This window comes from Scophthalmus maximus, chromosome 17 (genome assembly GCF_022379125.1).
Source record: "Scophthalmus maximus strain ysfricsl-2021 chromosome 17, ASM2237912v1, whole genome shotgun sequence".
NCBI lineage: Eukaryota > Metazoa > Chordata > Actinopteri > Pleuronectiformes > Scophthalmidae > Scophthalmus > Scophthalmus maximus.
The window spans coordinates 18,515,791-18,532,915 of record NC_061531.1 but is presented as its reverse complement, the minus strand read 5'-3'; the positions used below and the strand labels follow the sequence as shown (position 1 = coordinate 18,532,915).

Below are 17,125 nucleotides of genomic sequence, written 5' to 3'. Positions count from 1 at the left end.
GTTGAGACAACAAATCCTCTGGGCTCCAAAACAAAAATCCATAAAATGGGTGCTGTTTACTTCACTCTACGGAATTTACCCCAGAATGCAATTCATCCCTAGCTCACATTCACCTATGTGTGTTATTTAATTCAATCGACAGGGAGACATATGGGCTTGGTGAGATACTAGAGCCACTTCTTGAGGACATCAGAGTCCTTGAAAACTGCGGAACAGAAGTTGAAGTTAATGGACAAACTCAAAAGCTGCGTGGAACTCTTTCAATTTTGACAGCAGATCATTTAGCAATACATTCACTGTGCGGCTATGTTGAAAGCTTTTCTGCAAACAAATTTTGCCAGTTTTGTTTGATCGATAAGCAAGAAATTCAGTCGGTGTTTGATGAAGACAATGTTGTAAAACGCAACAGGGAGAACTATGAGCAACATGTTAGGTTTTGCAATCCAAGCTCAACTGGTGTTAAAGGAAACTCTTGTTTGAACAGTCTGCAATATTTCATGTAACAGAAAATACATGTGTGGACATAATGCACGAGATACTGGAAGGTGTGGTTCCTTTGGAAGTGAAGCTGCTGTTGCGTCACTTCATTTATGAAGAGAAGCTTTTCACGTTAGAGCAACTAAATGACAGAATTGCTGGTTTTGACTATGGTTACATGAATGACAAAAATAAGTGCCATTATCAATTTGAGATCTTCTGAAAATGCTGAGGCAAACTGCCTCCCAAATGTGGTGTCTCTTGCTAGTTTTACCCTTTTTAGTGGGAGATTTCATTAATAGGGAAGACCAGTTTTGGAATCTGTTCATTTTGTTGAGGGAAATCTGCAGCATCATTTTTGCACCTGTTGTCAGTGTTGGGCTCGCTGTGTTTCTTAAGCAGCTTATCATAGATCACCATATGCTTTACAAGAAGTTGTTTTGCCGAAATCTAATTCCGAAGCACCATTTTATGGTACATTATCCAAGAATGCTTTGTTTGTTTGGACCTCTTTCTCAGTTGTGGTGTATGAGATTTGAGGCAAAGCATAATCCAATGAAAAGGCAAGCACATGTGGTATGCAATTTCCAAAATACTGCCAAAACTCTTGCTTATAAACATCAGGTTCAACAAATGTACAATTTCAAGCTTGGTGACCCGTTTTGTAAAAAATACAATGTCGACAATGCCTTTCCTGCGAACATTGGTGCTTTAAAGAAAGCTGTCCTTATACTTGAGGGACTAAAGTCAGCCCTACACACAGATTTCACAATGAGTAGCATCATTTATGTTACACATTCGCTGACTGTAAATGGCCAGACATACAGGACTGGATCTGTGCTGCCACTCAAGACACAGCGTCAAGGGGAGCACTTATTTGGAGAGATCATTCATGTTATACCCCAGGGTGAGGCATTCCTCTTTCTTATTAGAGTACTTGAAGTTAAGTACTTTGATGAGCATTTCTATGCATATGCTGTGCAAGAGACTAAAGACTGAAATTATCAATTTAGATGATGTTGCAGATGTTAGACCTCTTGGCATAATGTCAAATTTCAGCACTGACGAACTCTATCTCAATCCAAGGTATAAGATTTTGTAGGTGTGCTTCTGTGGAGGGTTATTGATGTCATGTTCAGAATTCAATAACATGAATTTTTGTACTTGTTTTATATATATTGTATTACAAATGAATTTATTGCATGTGAAGTTTTGAAAAAAATTGCTTTTTAAAAGGGTTTAATATTAAAACTTAAATAAATGACTAATGAATGTATTCTTGCTTTTCATTATTTTTAAATTAAAGAAAACATTACAAATTCATTTACACACAATTAACACTTTTAAGTGTTTATCTGGTTTACACGTTTTACACATAATGTGTAAAACTTACACAATTATGTGTTAAGCTGCGTAACACAGCTGTTGTGTCAAATGGTTTCCACATTTGCTGTGTTGACTTTAACACAACATGTGTTGTCCCTGAGCACACTCAGTAGATGTGTTGAAATTCAACACGTTGTGTCATTTTTAACACATCACTTCTTAGTGTGTGGACTATATAATCTTTCCTCGAACGGAAACTGATGCATCACCTGGAATTCATGAGTCTATGAGTGCATTCTTCTCACTTTCAGCAGATCTGCCAGGATGAGACTTCCAGCCGTCGTTCTTCTCGCCGCCATCTCCACGGCGTTGGCCGGTAACTCGTAGACCCTTTGCTTTGTGTCTCTTCAGTGTTTCTGTGCACATTTGCTAAATATAAAGGCTGAAAATAACGAGAGATTAACTATTACACGATCATGAATCTTTTTTTTCTTTATACCTGATAAATAATTGTTGTGTTTTTTTCAAGCAAAAAGGGTTGAAAAATTGATTTTAGTCCTTTGATCAGACAAAATGAAACATTTTAAAACATCACTAAAGGAATTTGTTCCTGATATTCTCTAGACAAAACAATTGATGAACACATTAAATAATTATTAGATAATTCTAATGATGAAAAATATTTTATTTCCATCCCTAAAACTGGCTTCAGGGGCATTTGAACACCGCTACATTCCTCTATACGAATGATTTATATCATTTGATCAAGAAGAAATCAGGACCAGTGTTAGAGGCTACTCCTAACTAACCAACGAGTATTCGTATGATTGTAAGAAATTATACTTTCAAGTTTGCTGTTATGAGTTAGCGAGGGTCCAGATTGGAAACCACACTGTGGTCTGCTCTCTGGTAACTCCCGACGAACCTCTCGTCTCTCAGGTGGCGTCACCGTAAAGACCCTGGTGTCCCCGACGGAGACGAGTAACAGCTACGTGGAGATGGTCCCTGTGAAGCCCCGGACCCTGAGGGCCTTCACTCTGTGCATGCGCGTGGCCTCGAAGCTCAAGGGGGAGCGGGAGGTCAACCTGTTCGCGTACCGGACCAGAGACTCCGACGAGCTGAAAGTGAGGCGTGAGCTGGACGGCAGGTACAGTACAGAACTGTCAGTGCTGCTCTCAGATCCTCTCAGAGCTGTTCATCCCTCATACAACCACTACTACTACTGCTACTACTACTATGAAAACTACTACTACTACTACTACGAAAACTATTATTCCAAACTTTCTTCTACAAACACTACTACTACTCTTACTAACAATACTACCACTACTACAAACACTACTACTACTCTTACTAACAATACTACCACTACTACAAACACTACTACTACTCTTACTAACAATACTACCACTACTACAAACACTAGTACCACTCTTACTTACAATACTACCACTACTACAAATACTGACACTATGAAGAACAGGATACTGCTACTACCACCACCCCTTCTACAAATACTGTTTTACAGTTAACAATACTAAAATACTAACCGCTATGACAAACAATACTTCAAATAATACTGCTACTATCAACATAATGTGGCCACTAATTACAATGAATACTACTAAATCCACTAATGCCAACAATACTTTCACTTACTACATCTATTAACACTTTCAATGACTACAACTACTAAAACTTGAAGTACTGCTCATACACTACCCTACAAACAATCCTCCATGTTTCCCTCTATGTATTTTAAAAAAAAATTTAAATCTTGATTTCTCTGAAACTCTTCTTTGAAAGATGCGTTGAAAGGATTATTTGCGTCTGTGTGTTCAGGTTGTCCTTCTACCTGAGCGGAGTGCCAGTTTTATTCGAAGTCCCTCAGCTCGGTGCCCTGGAGACCCACCTGTGCATCACCTGCGATTCCAAATCGGGTGCGGCCACCCTCTTCATGGACGGGAGTAAAAGCATGACCAAGATCTACAAGAAGGGCCACGCTCTCCACTCCGGGGGCAGGGTCGTCATCAGACAAGACCCGGACTCCAACTTGGGCAAATTTGACGCCAAACAGAGTTTCGTCGGGGAGATGCATGATGTCAACATGTGGGACTCTGTCCTCTCAGCAAGCACGATCCGAGACATGTACTCCGGGGACAGAGGTCCGAGAGGGAACGTCTTTCGACTGATACACCGTAGAGCTCAGAGTCAACGGGCAGGTGGACGTCCTCCCCCTCGTCGTCCCCCTCATCGTCCCCCTCATCCCCCCCCTCATCGTCCCCCTCGTCGTCCCCGTCATCGTCCCTAGAGTTTTTGCAGCCTGTGTGACCTCTTGCGAAGGAGGTGATTTGTTGGTAGAATGTGGTTAATGTTAATTTACTACTTTGATTACATTCCTTTCAGTTCAATAAAAACCTATGTTGACATATTGAATGGCCTGTTGTCATGGAATATACATATATTTACATGATGATGTCAAAATTATGAAATAAACAAAGTTGCCCTAGAGAGGTTGTTGTCAAACGTCCATACGTCCACTGCTAATTTTATTTAGACTTACATCAAAATGAATTTATGTGATGTAGAAAACTCTACCTCCACATTGAAAATAACCTGTTGAGTGCAACATATAAACATAAAGAGTAAAAGAAGAAAATAAATCCCAAAAAATCAACCACATTTAAAGTGATTCAAAAATTTTGCAAACGTTCCAACACGTAATTGCTTCGGTATGGGTGACGTATCCATGGGTCGCAGGCACGGACGGGGTTCGAACCCGCGATCTTCGGTTTACGAGACCGACGCCTTACCACTTGGCCACCGCGCCTGGTAATTCCGCCTCAGCTCAGTGTAGTACTTTATACACAATATATGTGTATATTTATTTGTACACACATATATATATATATACACACATATATACATGTATTTATATTTTATTGTGAAAACAACTACCTTTCCAGACTCCATTCAAAATTCTTCACATTTTTGGACAGGGTTCGCCTTGTGTTATGCAGATAATGATGATGATATTCTTTCCTTTTTTAAAGAATTAAAACCCAAATTCCCCTCGAAATGTTTGTTCCAGTGAAGCCGAATGTCCCAGTGGATGACACTGTTGAACACGAGCAGCGTTTTGTGGATGGAATTGTTGACGGTCGTCCGAAATTGGAAAGAAGTATCAAGTTTCTAGAGGGAGTTCGGCGAAGACGAGGGCACCATACAAGGGAAGGCGGGGAGGACTCGAACACACCCGGAAGCTGTCGCAGTGTCCTCGGCAACATCACATGGGGATCATCGGTGAGTCCGTGACAACATGGTGTTCCCATCAGACGCTTTCGTGGTTCTCGTGAGGAGCAGCTGATGATGTGAGTAATAATGTGATGTCGTTGTTAAACCGGTGCTCGGTATTCTCCGTGTGAGAAGGAAGGATGTAGAACGAGCTAACGCCTTAGCTTAGCTTAGCAGGAGGCTAGGTAGCTAGAACTTGGTGCTCTTGTAAACCTTTTTTTTTGTTGCTGAATTTAATCATAAACACATTGTTTGTATGGATATGAATGAAGATCAGCACCATTAATATACGTGAGAAAGAGACAAATTTTGAAAAAAATATATATATCCGGTTTTCGATTTAACTGGTTCCGGTACCTGTCAGCTGCAGATCCTCTTCCTGTGGCTCAGCGTTAAGAAGGAAATCATTTAGTGTGTGTTGACAGAGTATACAGTCGGAATTAGTTCGTTACGTTTTGAAAAGTATTTTCTGTGATGGTGTGTTCTGTTGCGCGCGGCTGTCATGTGGCGGAGACATCGAGAAAACAATCCCGATGAGTTTTCGTGTATTTCCTGAGAGGAGCCGAAGGGAACCAGCTGATTCATGTATGACATCATCGATCTATGTGTGACATCATCGGTCTTCATGTGACGGACACGGTGATTGTCGAGGGATGTCAGTTTTAAGACTTTTGCTGTGGTGAGATCGAATCCTGCTCAATGTGATCTTGTAAGAATTTGATTTTCTGCCCTTTCTTTTTTTTCTTTTTTTTAACTGATGAACAGATTTTTTAGTTTCATTTCGTTACTTAAAGTTTAAGCCTCTATCCGTTGTCACTGACTGTGGTTTTTTTTTTTAAATGTGGAATTTAAAGTCTAATTCTACAATTTCAGGATTGACAGCGAAACTTGTGCCTTTGTTTAAAATCTGTGTGTGTGTTTCGGCTACAGTCTTTGACGGAGCCCGTCCCGATCTCGCAGCTCAGCCTCCCCCCGTCTGCGCCAGTCATGCCGCTGGTGGTGGACGCCGTTTGGGCGCTGTGGAGCATCGGAGCCGGCGTCTACGACTACTTCCACACCAGCGCCATGGAGGAGAGGATCGACACGCTGGAGAACGCTCTCACCATCCACCAGTTTGTGATCACAGGCCTGTCTGCGGGCCTCATCCTGCTCCTGATGTACATACTGTGGAGAACACACTAAGAACCTCCGGGAGGAGCTACTGCCGCCAGGCGCCGAGCAACCCCTCTGTACGTGTTGCTTTTGACGCAGGGTGTCTTTCGTCACCCAGGCTAGATTCCATCCAGATGTTGGCCACAGGGACGGTCTGATCCACACATCTGCTCACGCTTGTTGTCTCAAAAGAGATGAGGAGCACGGATGGACGAAAACAAACCCTCTACAAGGTCACGCAGGTCATTAACCCACGAGATGCTACTTTTTTCTTTTTTTTTAACCCTGTCAGCACAAACCTCCATCATGATATGTTTGTGAATATAACCTCAGTTTGTCGTGTTAATGGATTTCTCTAAGATGACGCAACTGTCTCGTTATCTCGACTCGATAGTCTCTGTCCTGAGACGACAAGATGGTGGTCGTTTCGTAACAGGTTCTCCTCTTTTATCTCTGCTCTGTTCTCCTCAATCTCACAGAGCTGAGAGGATCAATCCCAAACTGAAATCCACTTTTGTATCGACTATAAAGTAGATAAAGTCTGCTGTCTGGATCTACTGAGCAGAGTCTATGTTTGGAGGTGGTGGGCAAATCAAGGCTCCTGGGCCAAACCTGTTTCTCCCGAAAACAAAAGCTAAAGTTTTCAATCTTCACTTTAAATTAACAATTCCTCATTAAAATTTTGGACGAAATCATGAAACAAAATACAACAAACGATCAGTAGGAACTCATAACATTTAATAATATCAAAATCTAAAAAAAACTAAAAAAACAACGTCAATAATATAAATTGACATTTCCACTCTTTTAGTAAAAACACATATCATGATGATCCGACGCCAGAATTTCTTAAATAAGGTAAAGTTGTGTCTTTAATCACGTTGTCAGGGAAACAGCCGGCTCGGGGCAGAACAGTTTTTAGTTTAAAAGGCAAAGCGGTGATTTAATATATAATATATGATAATTAATGTGCTGCTGGCGGACGACTAAAAATAAGACAAAAACAAAACACTAATGAAGTTCACTACACTGGGAAATTAATTATTATTTTTTTGTGTGTGTCATGCTGAGGACAAAGGATTTTGTCGTATGTGTTTCGGAACAGCACATCCTGTGTGTGTGCGTTTAAGTAGTCCGCGTTTACATTTTTATATCGTCGCTCAGATTCCCCTGTGTGTTAAAATGATTTAATCACTTTTTCCTCTGTTGTTTTTCCTGCTCACTGTCCGTTTATCGTGTCCACGACTGCACCGAACGACTAAAGGGAATATTGTATCAGTAATAAGCCAGAGCTTTTGCCTTGTCTGTGTTTTAAGTACCCTTTTTTTGTTCCCTGTCATGTTTCATGAGTTGTTTTTAAATAGAATAAATAAAATAATGTTAAATTTATAACCCAAAAGTCCTGTCTTACTTTTTTGTTCCCATTCAGAGGAAATCTTCTTAATCGGCTGGTATCATGTTCAGGGTCTGTCAACTTAAATGTCACTGTTAAAAAAAAAAAGTAAGATCTGTTCTGATATTTCCAGATATTCCACAAGGGGGAGCCATACTGCAAACTTTTAATGGCAAGCTCCTCAGGAAACCTACCCCCCCAACACACACACACACACACACACACACACACACACACAATCACACACACACTGTTTGCAATAGATACAACTGAATGCACCCTGATGGGGGGGCTGACCAAGATTCTCTCAGTGCCATAAATATAACTTAAAAAATACATATATTGATATTGGATTTTGTTGAATAGAATAGAAGAATAGAAAAATGTATTCATCCCGCTGGGGGAAATTCACTTGTCACAGCAGCACAGTATCACACAGGGCAGCAAAAATACAATTCAAAATACAGGAACTAACTGTTTTATAAAAAGATATGTACATATATACAGAGTGCAAAAGTAATGTGCAGTGGGTTGAAAATAATAAATATTATTATTATTATTATTATTATTATTATTATTATTATTAATAATAATAATAATAATAAATATGCATGAATATATATCTATTTCACCGAAATATATACTATACATGGAATGGTACTGAATAAAGAGTATTCCATTAAATATGGTTATTATGGAGGCTGACAACTGTCGGGATGAAAATTGAGGTCCCCTCGAGCATCTTCGGTGACCTTTTAAAGGGTCCCCGATCCACACTTTGACGACCACACGCATGGGCCCAAACACAAACACGCGCACACACACGCACACACATGCACACTGACACACACACACACACACGCACACGCACACGCATACTTTGAATAGAGCAAGGATTTGGATGTGGGGAGGAGGGGAAGAAAGGGCATGCCCGACTTTTGGAAGAAAAAAAAAGTTCTAGTGGTGGTGGTGGTGAGGAGAGAGGAAGGGGGGGGGGGGGTCCCTTCAGGAGACAGACGGATGTGTTGACCAATAGGTGCTCAGTAGTATTCTGCAGCAGCCAACCAGGATCGTCCCTGCACGAGACAGTTGCGCAGGTTTGCGCCGTTGTGTTGTCATTGTGCGCTCAGTCGGTCGGGACTCGAGCAGGAGCGCGTGAGAGAGGAACTCCTCCTCGGACTCTCTCCTCAGAACCACACGAGGTGACGGGTGTCGGTGGGATCCGCTGCCGAACTGCGTGTGAGTGTGGCCCGACTCGGGACATCGATAAAGTCATGGCCATCATCATCGCCACCACCGTCATCTTCATCGGCGCGCAGGGTCCAGAGGCCCCGGGGGCCCGGAGCTTTGGATCAGCACCACTCCGGATGAACTGAAAGTGCATAGAGAGAGGGGGAGAAAAAGAGCCAGAGCTGCTGTGTGACCGACGTGGGGGAGAAGCGGAAAAAGAAAAGAAGTGCGTGTGCGTGTGTGTGCGTGTGCGGGCGCGCGCGCGCGCGTGTTTTCCTAAGTGGAGTCCGGCCGTGGGAGCAGAGTGGGGGATGTCGGCCAGAGGTGGAGCTGCGCCTCGGGGGTGCAGCCCCAGCCTGCAGCCCCTCAGAGCCACGGTCCCGTACCAGCTCCAGAGAGGCTCCTCGGCCCTGCTGGGCAGAGAGGTCAAGACGGGTAAATACACACTCGGGGGGGGGGGGGCACATCCAATCTGCATTCACTCCCATGTGGTCCACTCTGAAAACCTGGTTGGGTGTCATATTATATTAAAATTATACAACACTAATCAGTCATATTTGGACATATTAACCGTCTTGCACTCCTTGTATATAATGTAGGCTATATACGTTTTTATAGTCTTTTTGAAAAGTTTTTTTTCTTTTCTATTATACTATATTTTCTGTCAAATTTTCATTTGTCACACTTGCTGCTTCTGTAATAAGTGATATTCCCCGCGAGGGATCAATATATTCTTATTTTATCGGCATCACCACAAGACCCCTGTCAGAACAGATGTGATCCTATAGCCAAGGGTTAAACTTAAAAAAAATATATATTAACAATCTGAGTTTATTAAGGATAGCCCCTTGGGATGTAGCATCTCATTTTGAAGGGGGTCCTATAACACAGATACAGAATCTATACAACAAAACATATACAGGAAAAACAAGAATACATCACACATAAACATTACAATACAAACACATAAATACATAGAGCTCGCTCACCCTATCGCACCCACATCCCCAATCCACAAAAGTAAATAATAATAATAACAATGTAGCATAATTATAATCATCGTCATCATCATAAATAACTGGGTGGAATAATCATTGTGAAAGTGATCAAATGTAAAAGCATGAACATGAATTTTTTAAATGAGAAAAAAAAGATGCCTTAATTTATCTTCACATTGCTTTATTGTATCACAGAGGAAAATATAGAAAAGTATCAATATCTATCTAAAAATCTGTATCTGTATATCTATATATATAATCTATATCGATCAATCTGTGAATTGGAAGAAAATAAGGCGATCAATCTTTTTGGCAAATCTTTCAAAGCCTTTTCTTACTTCCGGCTTCTTCAATGTGAGGATCAAGTTTTTATTTGTATTTAAGTTTCAAACTTGGTTGGATAAAAAAAAAATTAAAGTGAGGCTTTGAGAAAATGTGGTGAATATTTTATTGGCAAAGCCAGCGTTCAGTTAACGGGGAGAATGACCGGCAGATGATCCCATAATGCAAAGAACGGACACCAGTGCCTGGTGCTCAGTAGAATAGTGGCGATTAACTTCATTTGATTTGGACATTCAGATGGAAGTCTGGGTCTTAACGGGCTGCAATCTCAACGCGCCGCTACGAGAGAACGTGAAAGTCAACGCGCGAAGGCTGCTCACCGTGAAACATGCCTCCCCTCGCATAATGTTGTGTGGACGCGGTGGCCTGCCCCCTGACCTGCGGCTCATGCTTCATGGTGACGCGGCAGCAGCAGCTTTAAAGGCCTCTTTGTCTCACTGTGGCGAGTGTTTGTTCTTTAACCGCGTGCGTGAAAGTCACATCTGCATGTAGTGGTGTTTATTTATACATCCTGTCCTGCCCTGCAACCCGGGCTGGTGAAAACATACGTACGTACGTGCGTGTGTGTGTGTGTGTGTGTGTGTGTGTGTTTAGTTTGGGTGGTAACATATACTAATAGCCTGTGGTGACTGTTGCCCCGTGTTGTGTATTTGGATGGCGTCGCTCGAGGTCAACGGCATGGTCCACACCTGCCAGAGATTACAATGAGCTGCCAACACACACACACGCACACACACACACACGCGCCCACACACACACACACACACACACACACACACACACACACACACACACACACACTGCATGCATAATGGTGGAGAGGGGGGATAAGGCCTGGGAGCAATTTTGTAAAACGACTACCACTGGTGTTAAAATACTATTTAGCCTCTTTTAAGACAGTTTGTACACACACACACACACACACACACACACACACGCGCAATGTTACTACAAGCTCAATCTGATCACGCAGTCGCACGTTTCTTTCTACCACCTCACGCGACACGGGAATAGCTTTGCCCGACTTGCTAACCGACTCCATGTGTGTTGTTTTTTCTTGTCGTCTGCTCCCAAAAAAGCTGACAGGAGCGCGTTCCGTCCCCCGAAGCCCACCATCCGCAGGGCTCTGTCTCTGGACGCCATCGTGGGACCCTACCTGCAGGGACAGTGGCCCAAAGAGGTGGAGGGCGCGGCCGTTACCTGCGTCAACGACAAAGCCACACAGGTGAATATATATATATATATATATATATATATATATATATGTATATCAGGATATATGTTACGACACATATACGCCAATGTAGTTGTGGTTACTTTTGTTTGATTATTATTGTAGTCAAAAAAACAAGCCCGGGTCCAGATACACGGCTGCTCTACCAGTGCGACTGGTAGTGTAGGAGCCAACTGTTGCGTCTCCCTCACAACCTGTTGCTGCATGTTGCAGGAAAGAAAGATTAGAGACAACGAACGTTTCTCGTGCATGTTCGAGAGTGTGTGTGTGTGTGTGTGTGTGTGTGTGTGTGTGATATCTGATGTTGGCACTGCAGGTGTCTGCTGGCTCCAGCTCCACGCCTCGAGTAGAAAGGCAGCCGACTGGAAAAAGAAGTCGTTGTTCATTCTTCTTTAAAGCCCCCACCTCGCCCCTCAGCCCTCGACTGTATCTGTCCCTAACTGGTGCACAAAGCCCCCGACCAACATCGCCAAGCCACCGCAGCCTCGTCTTCGCTCCTCCTGACACAGTTTTTTAACCCAAACGAACCCCCTTTCGCCTCCATTGTGAGGAGCAGACCCTGCCTGACCTCATTATACAGGCTCCCCATCCCCCAGCACTCTCCTCAACCCCACACACAGACACACACACACACACACACACACACACACACACACACACACACACACACACACACACACACACACACACACACCACCACCCAGCAGCTCCTTCTGCCACGGTTCCTCTATATTACTTCAGATGATTTTACTTGACTTCTTAAATGTGAATATTTCTGGTTTCTTTGCTCCTCTGTGACAGTGAACTGAATATCTTTGGTGTTCGGACAAAACAAAACATCATCTTGGGGTTTTGGGAAACACGGTCGACATTTTTCACCATTTTATTACATTTTAAGACCAAACAATAAACCGACTAATCGACATATTAATCGATTATGAAAATAATCGTTGGTTGTAGCCCTACAAAGCCTAATACATTTCAGACTGCTGGGAATTAGTTTTGCAGATATTTGGTTATTATCCAAAGTGTTGAAGAAGTTGATGTGGGTGTGCGGGGTCACCTTAGTTTTTACAACTCATCTCGAGGGGGACATGAATGTGTGTGCATGAATTTTTCACCGGGTATCCATCCAACAATAAACATAAACATAAACGTGAACCTCAGGCTGACACCAGAGAAAAGTTAGAGAGTCACCAAAGTCGTGTGGTTCATCGCGTCCACTCAAAATTTCACCCTAAAAAAATTCTTAATGATCTTTGCCTCCTGCTGCTTAAAGATTTTATTACCTTTTTTTGCTTTAATATGATCATAAATTTGAATATCTTTGCCTTTACAACCACCGGCAGCACGGAAACCAAACACTGAGATTTGACCTTGACCTATTTTTTCATAAACTGATTTTGAAATTAATCAGTTACTCGAAATACAACTAAAAGTCGATTGATAATAAAGATAAGAACTATTTACAGCTCTTATTTCTCAATGCGTCCACATCGAAATGGAGTAAACATTAATGAGCTGGAAACATTAGACCGACTACCTTTTGAGTCTTTTTATAGACTTGCAGTCCTGTGATACACCCGGTCATGTTCTTTTGGAGGGGGGCTTGTTGGTGCTGGATGATGGAGGGGTGGGGTGTGTGGCAGCTGCAACTCTACACCGATGTCACTGTACGACTGACTCCGGCTGCGCTCGGACTCATTTAGCCCCCGGCGATGGACGGCGTTCGAGTCGTCTGGACGAGAGCAGACGATGATGATGCCGGTGTTTTTTCAGCTACGCCGCCAGTGAGATCGTGGGGGGGAGGGGGGCCCGACTGTTAAAGAACAGGTTGTACATGACGTAGCAGCGAGAGGTCGAGCCGTATAGCCGCCGTGTGAATGTCATGGACACCAGCGAGCGGCTCAGATTGTTTGCGAAGCTGTTGACCCCGGAGCTGCCGAGTATCTCGTCCTGTCGGTCTCCAAACTTTAAAAAACCCGTCGCAGGTTCTGAGCCGTTGACGATGAGTTTCCAGTCGTCCGCGCCCAACCGGCAACCAGCGGCGGCGGCGGCGGCGGTCAACCAGACGCCCACCGGCAGGAGGTCAAGAGTCCACGTGAAGAAATCGGTACAGACAGCACGAGTGCCAGTCGGATGTCGTTGTTGAGTGCCCTGTATCCCCTGCATCGTGTCAGTTTATCCTCCACTGTAACAGCTGACGTCGTGGATAACAACCCGACTGTGTGTGTGTGTGTGTGCGTGTGTTGGTGTGTGAGTAAGTGCGTTGGGGGTTGTCGCGCTGTATTTATAGTCTTCACGGTGATGTGGTTTGGATGTGTTTTCGGGTGGAAGCGGCGGGGCTGTCTTGCAGCTCAGGGAAGTGGTTTTCTCTCTTCGCCCCCTCCTCCGTACAGCTGTTGTGGGGCCCCAGGTGTTGCCAGACAGCTGTGGTCGTGGGCCCCGCTTCAGTGTTCATACCGTTGATCGGAGTTCACGGGGGTGAAACAGAAAAATAAAAACCCCGCTCACAGCCGGAGTTCCTTTACATGAAAAAAAGCAAATTTCAGCAAGCAAAAAATTCAGAATGCTGTCACATATATAATTTTCTTTGTTTAAAGACTCCAAGCTCCTGGGCGGAGGAGACCCAGGGCAGGAGAGGTGTCGGCGGACACAAGCGCTCGGCGTCCTGGGGCAGCGCAGAGCACCTGAGAGAGGCAAGTGTCTGCTCATTGATCCGCTCCGGCCCCCCGGAGGAGAAAACGAGCAACCTCCGGTTCCCTTTTTTTTTTCTCCTACAGAGAACTGTAACAGGCTCATTTCCCCCCCCCCCCTCCACTCTGCCCTCAGGTGGCCAAGCTGAGGCACCAGTTGCAGAAGCGCTCCCGCCATGTGCCTCCCTCGGCAGCAGCGGGGGGGCACGAGCTCCCCCACCAGCCCCTGCCAGCGGGTCATGCGGAGGGCATCACTCAGGTAGCGCCCACCTCACCCCTGCCCCCCCCTTTTTTTTCGCCTTTTTTCGAGGATGTGTGAGTTAAGGGCGAACACAGGGTTCGACAAGCTTTCTCTCACAGGCAGACTATAGGCACAGGGCATAGTAACAGGGATACAAAAATAAAAAAAATGCCCACTGGTGCTTTTCTTAGGCACGGCTGTCATCAACGCTCCTGTGTTACTGGCATGCTGTCACCAAGGAGACCATTTGAAACCAGATATTCATACCGTACCATTCAGACAGTATAGGGCAGATGCCAGGAGACAATTATGCAGAAGCAAAGACACATACCCGTACGTTACTATCTTCATACCCCCCCCTAAAAGTTTTTGCTGTATTCGACTTTGCCCTCTCCAGACGCCGCCCCTGATGCCGCTGAACCGACTCGCGCAGCGGCTGCGACGTAGCGTCGAGGGCCTGAACCTGGAGCTGGAGGAGGCGTTTGTGTCTGAGCAACCCGGCGATCAGCATGAGGTCGGGTCACTGAGCTATGCACACAGACAAGTTTTCTTTATCTATTACTTCCTCGTAACTTCCCTCGCTCTTTGATTTAGTTTCTAAAGCTTCTTTGTTTGACGCCCCTTGATTTTATCCTTTCCGCGTGAACGTTTCAGATTCTGGATATCCCGGACGGCCACAGGGCTCCTGTCCCGGCCCGGAGGTGCAGCAGCGGCTCTCAGAGCGAGCCCTCCCCGGGGCCCCTGGATCCTTCCCTCCTCTCCCCCTGTCCGTCCCCCTGTCCCCTCGATCCATCCCTCCTGTCGCCTCCGAATTCCCCTCAGGCCTCGAACCCGCTCCTTCTGTCCCCGTCACGGTCTCCCTGTCCCATGGGAGAGCCAGGTTAGACGACTCTGCAACTTACACATTGTCTTTTCTTTTTTCATTTCACATTTTGTATTTGTTTCAATATCTGGATTGCTTCCGACCACGTGCACAGAGCCGGTGGACTGCGAGCCCCGGTGTCCCTCTCCGTCCGCGCTGCTTCCTTCGTTTGCACTGGAGCCTCCTCTGCTGCAGCCCTGCTCCTCTTCCCCTCGGCCCAACAAAACCTACTCCTTCCAGCGTGAACCGCCCGAGGGCTGCGAGCGAATTCGAGTGTGCGAGGAGACAATGTGAGCATCGCCTTCTGGACCAGAAAGACATGTATAGAATATGGGGGCCAGGTGTTCCTCGCCTCCGAACACCTGGCCGCTATTTCTTCAATGTCTGTTTCAGAAAGTTACAAAAGTTGTCAACTAACTCACTCTCTCCATCCCGTTGCCTCCAGGTTCTCTTGTCAAGAGGAGCCGCTCCTGCACCCTTCATGCCCCGACCCCAACAAGGTGAACTTCACCCCCCACGGAGGCTCCGCTTTCTGCCCCGTCAGTCTCCTGAAGCCCCTCCTGCCCTCCATGGACCTCCTCTTCCGGGGCCTGTCGGTGTCTCCCGTCACCGGCTGCCCGGGTCAAGCCTCTCCCACCAGGCACCTACAGTAGGATATGGGGGGTGGATATATCTGAGCAAGATCCACCTTCATGACGGAAAAACCACATCGCGGGACCTGGAGAACCTGGAGAACCTGGATGTGTGTGTTTCACACGCCAACGGATACGTGTGCTCACCCGGCTCCTCACTGCTGTAACTTGACAAGACGTTTTGAAGCTGTAAAACATTTGTTGCCAAATTTTTTGGCCTAAGAATCTGTCTGCTTTACTGATTAACTCCAACAGCAGGATGATATTTACGTGGCCGGCACTTGAATTGACCGAGTTGTCTCCTGTGTGGGCTTTGGATTTAGACTGCAGCTCTGGAAATGTTGGCAAATGCTGGAAAAAAATTATAACGGAAAACTGAAATTTCGACATTGTGGCTTTTTTATTTCATTTTTTTTTGTTATGTCCTAACAGCTCAGACAAAGATTACAATGCTGCTGGAATGTTTTTTCTGTTATTTTTTCATCAAGTCAAGTGAATTCAGGGTCAAAGCACTTAGCTCACATGTTGACATGAGTATTATTTCTTACTCTCCTTTACTATTGATTACTATGACGGGAGTTTTAGGGCCACGTTGAGGATACTATGTCGTAGATTACTACCCCAGTAAGGTGCGGTCAAGTTAAGATGAAGTGTCATTTAAAAGGCCGTTGAAAAACAGAGTACTTGATGGGTTTTTACGCCTGAAATCATCATACTTTTTGGCCTTACAGTTCACAGTGGCCTACTTTTATACAAGTATATTTCTATATATTTTTGTATCTTTGTAATGAAGTTATTAGGCTGGTGACGCTGTTTTTGTATTCACGAAAGAGACTGACTTGTATTGCTGTGTGTATGTCGATGGATCGTGGATATTTGATTAGCTTTTCTTGCCAAAATGTAGTGACCTTTTCCGATTCTGAGCGGGTCACTCGAGTTTTTGTATGGTCCCGACTCTGGCTCGTCAATTGAGCTTCAACTTGATGTGGAGAAGAAGTTGTTGAAATTGATTGAAATGCTGTACGTGTCCTATGCAGCAGTCACAACAAAAGCACGACCTACTGTAAAAGAAAAAATATCATAGAATAATCAAGATGCTAATGAATTATTAGTGTTATTCGCCTTTTTCTTGCCCATTTTTAAAGGAGGAATGTTTTGTGTGATGTTGCTTTTGTAAAGAAAATTAAAAAGAAATATCAAATATTTGTTGCCACCCTGTCATTATTTGTAATTCTGTCTTGTTATTGT

General features: G+C 44.4%; 2 protein-coding genes, 1 long non-coding RNA gene and 1 other non-coding gene across 5 annotated transcripts; 3 read left to right on the top strand and 1 right to left on the bottom strand.

Annotated features, from left to right (window-relative positions):
* Positions 1 to 2,024: 2,024 nt before the first annotated feature.
* Positions 2,025 to 4,239, top strand: LOC118288622 (pentraxin fusion protein-like). The gene is made up of 3 exons (XM_035614916.2): positions 2,025 to 2,179; positions 2,743 to 2,950; positions 3,646 to 4,239. The coding sequence occupies exons 1-3, from the start codon at positions 2,128 to 2,130 to the stop codon at positions 4,112 to 4,114; spliced, it is 729 nt and encodes a 242-aa protein (XP_035470809.2). The 5' UTR covers positions 2,025 to 2,127; the 3' UTR covers positions 4,115 to 4,239.
* A 322-nt stretch (positions 4,240 to 4,561) lies between these two features.
* trnat-cgu lies at positions 4,562 to 4,633 on the bottom strand. Its single transcript has one exon. It is a non-coding gene; the product is annotated as a tRNA-Thr (tRNA).
* Positions 4,634 to 4,836: 203 nt separating this feature from the next.
* On the top strand, positions 4,837 to 7,638 carry LOC118288625. 2 transcript variants are annotated; one of them, XR_004785902.2, is made up of 2 exons: positions 4,837 to 5,174; positions 6,028 to 7,638. It is a non-coding gene; the product is annotated as an uncharacterized LOC118288625 (long non-coding RNA). The 2 variants fall into 2 exon arrangements; XR_004785903.2 differs by lacking the exon at positions 4,837 to 5,174 and adding an exon at positions 5,181 to 5,806.
* Positions 7,639 to 8,747: 1,109 nt separating this feature from the next.
* On the top strand, positions 8,748 to 17,080 carry fam117aa (family with sequence similarity 117 member Aa). Its single transcript, XM_035614997.2, is given in 9 exon segments — positions 8,748 to 9,307; positions 11,292 to 11,437; positions 14,050 to 14,145; positions 14,279 to 14,401; positions 14,781 to 14,897; positions 15,038 to 15,263; positions 15,361 to 15,535; positions 15,691 to 15,875; positions 15,878 to 17,080. Coding segments are annotated over 9 exon segments (1,359 nt in total). The 5' UTR covers positions 8,748 to 9,183; the 3' UTR covers positions 16,045 to 17,080.
* The last annotated feature ends 45 nt before the right edge of the window (positions 17,081 to 17,125 follow it).

Excerpts from the sequence above, each read along its gene's own strand:
- LOC118288622 (XM_035614916.2), top strand. The coding sequence starts at position 2,128 with ATGAGACTTCCAGCCGTCGTTCTTCTCGCCGCCATCTCCACGGCGTTG. Across the intron at positions 2,180-2,742 it reads CATCTCCACGGCGTTGGCCG|GTGGCGTCACCGTAAAGACC; the intron begins GTAACTCGTAGA and ends CTCGTCTCTCAG. Across the intron at positions 2,951-3,645 it reads AGGCGTGAGCTGGACGGCAG|GTTGTCCTTCTACCTGAGCG; the intron begins GTACAGTACAGA and ends CTGTGTGTTCAG.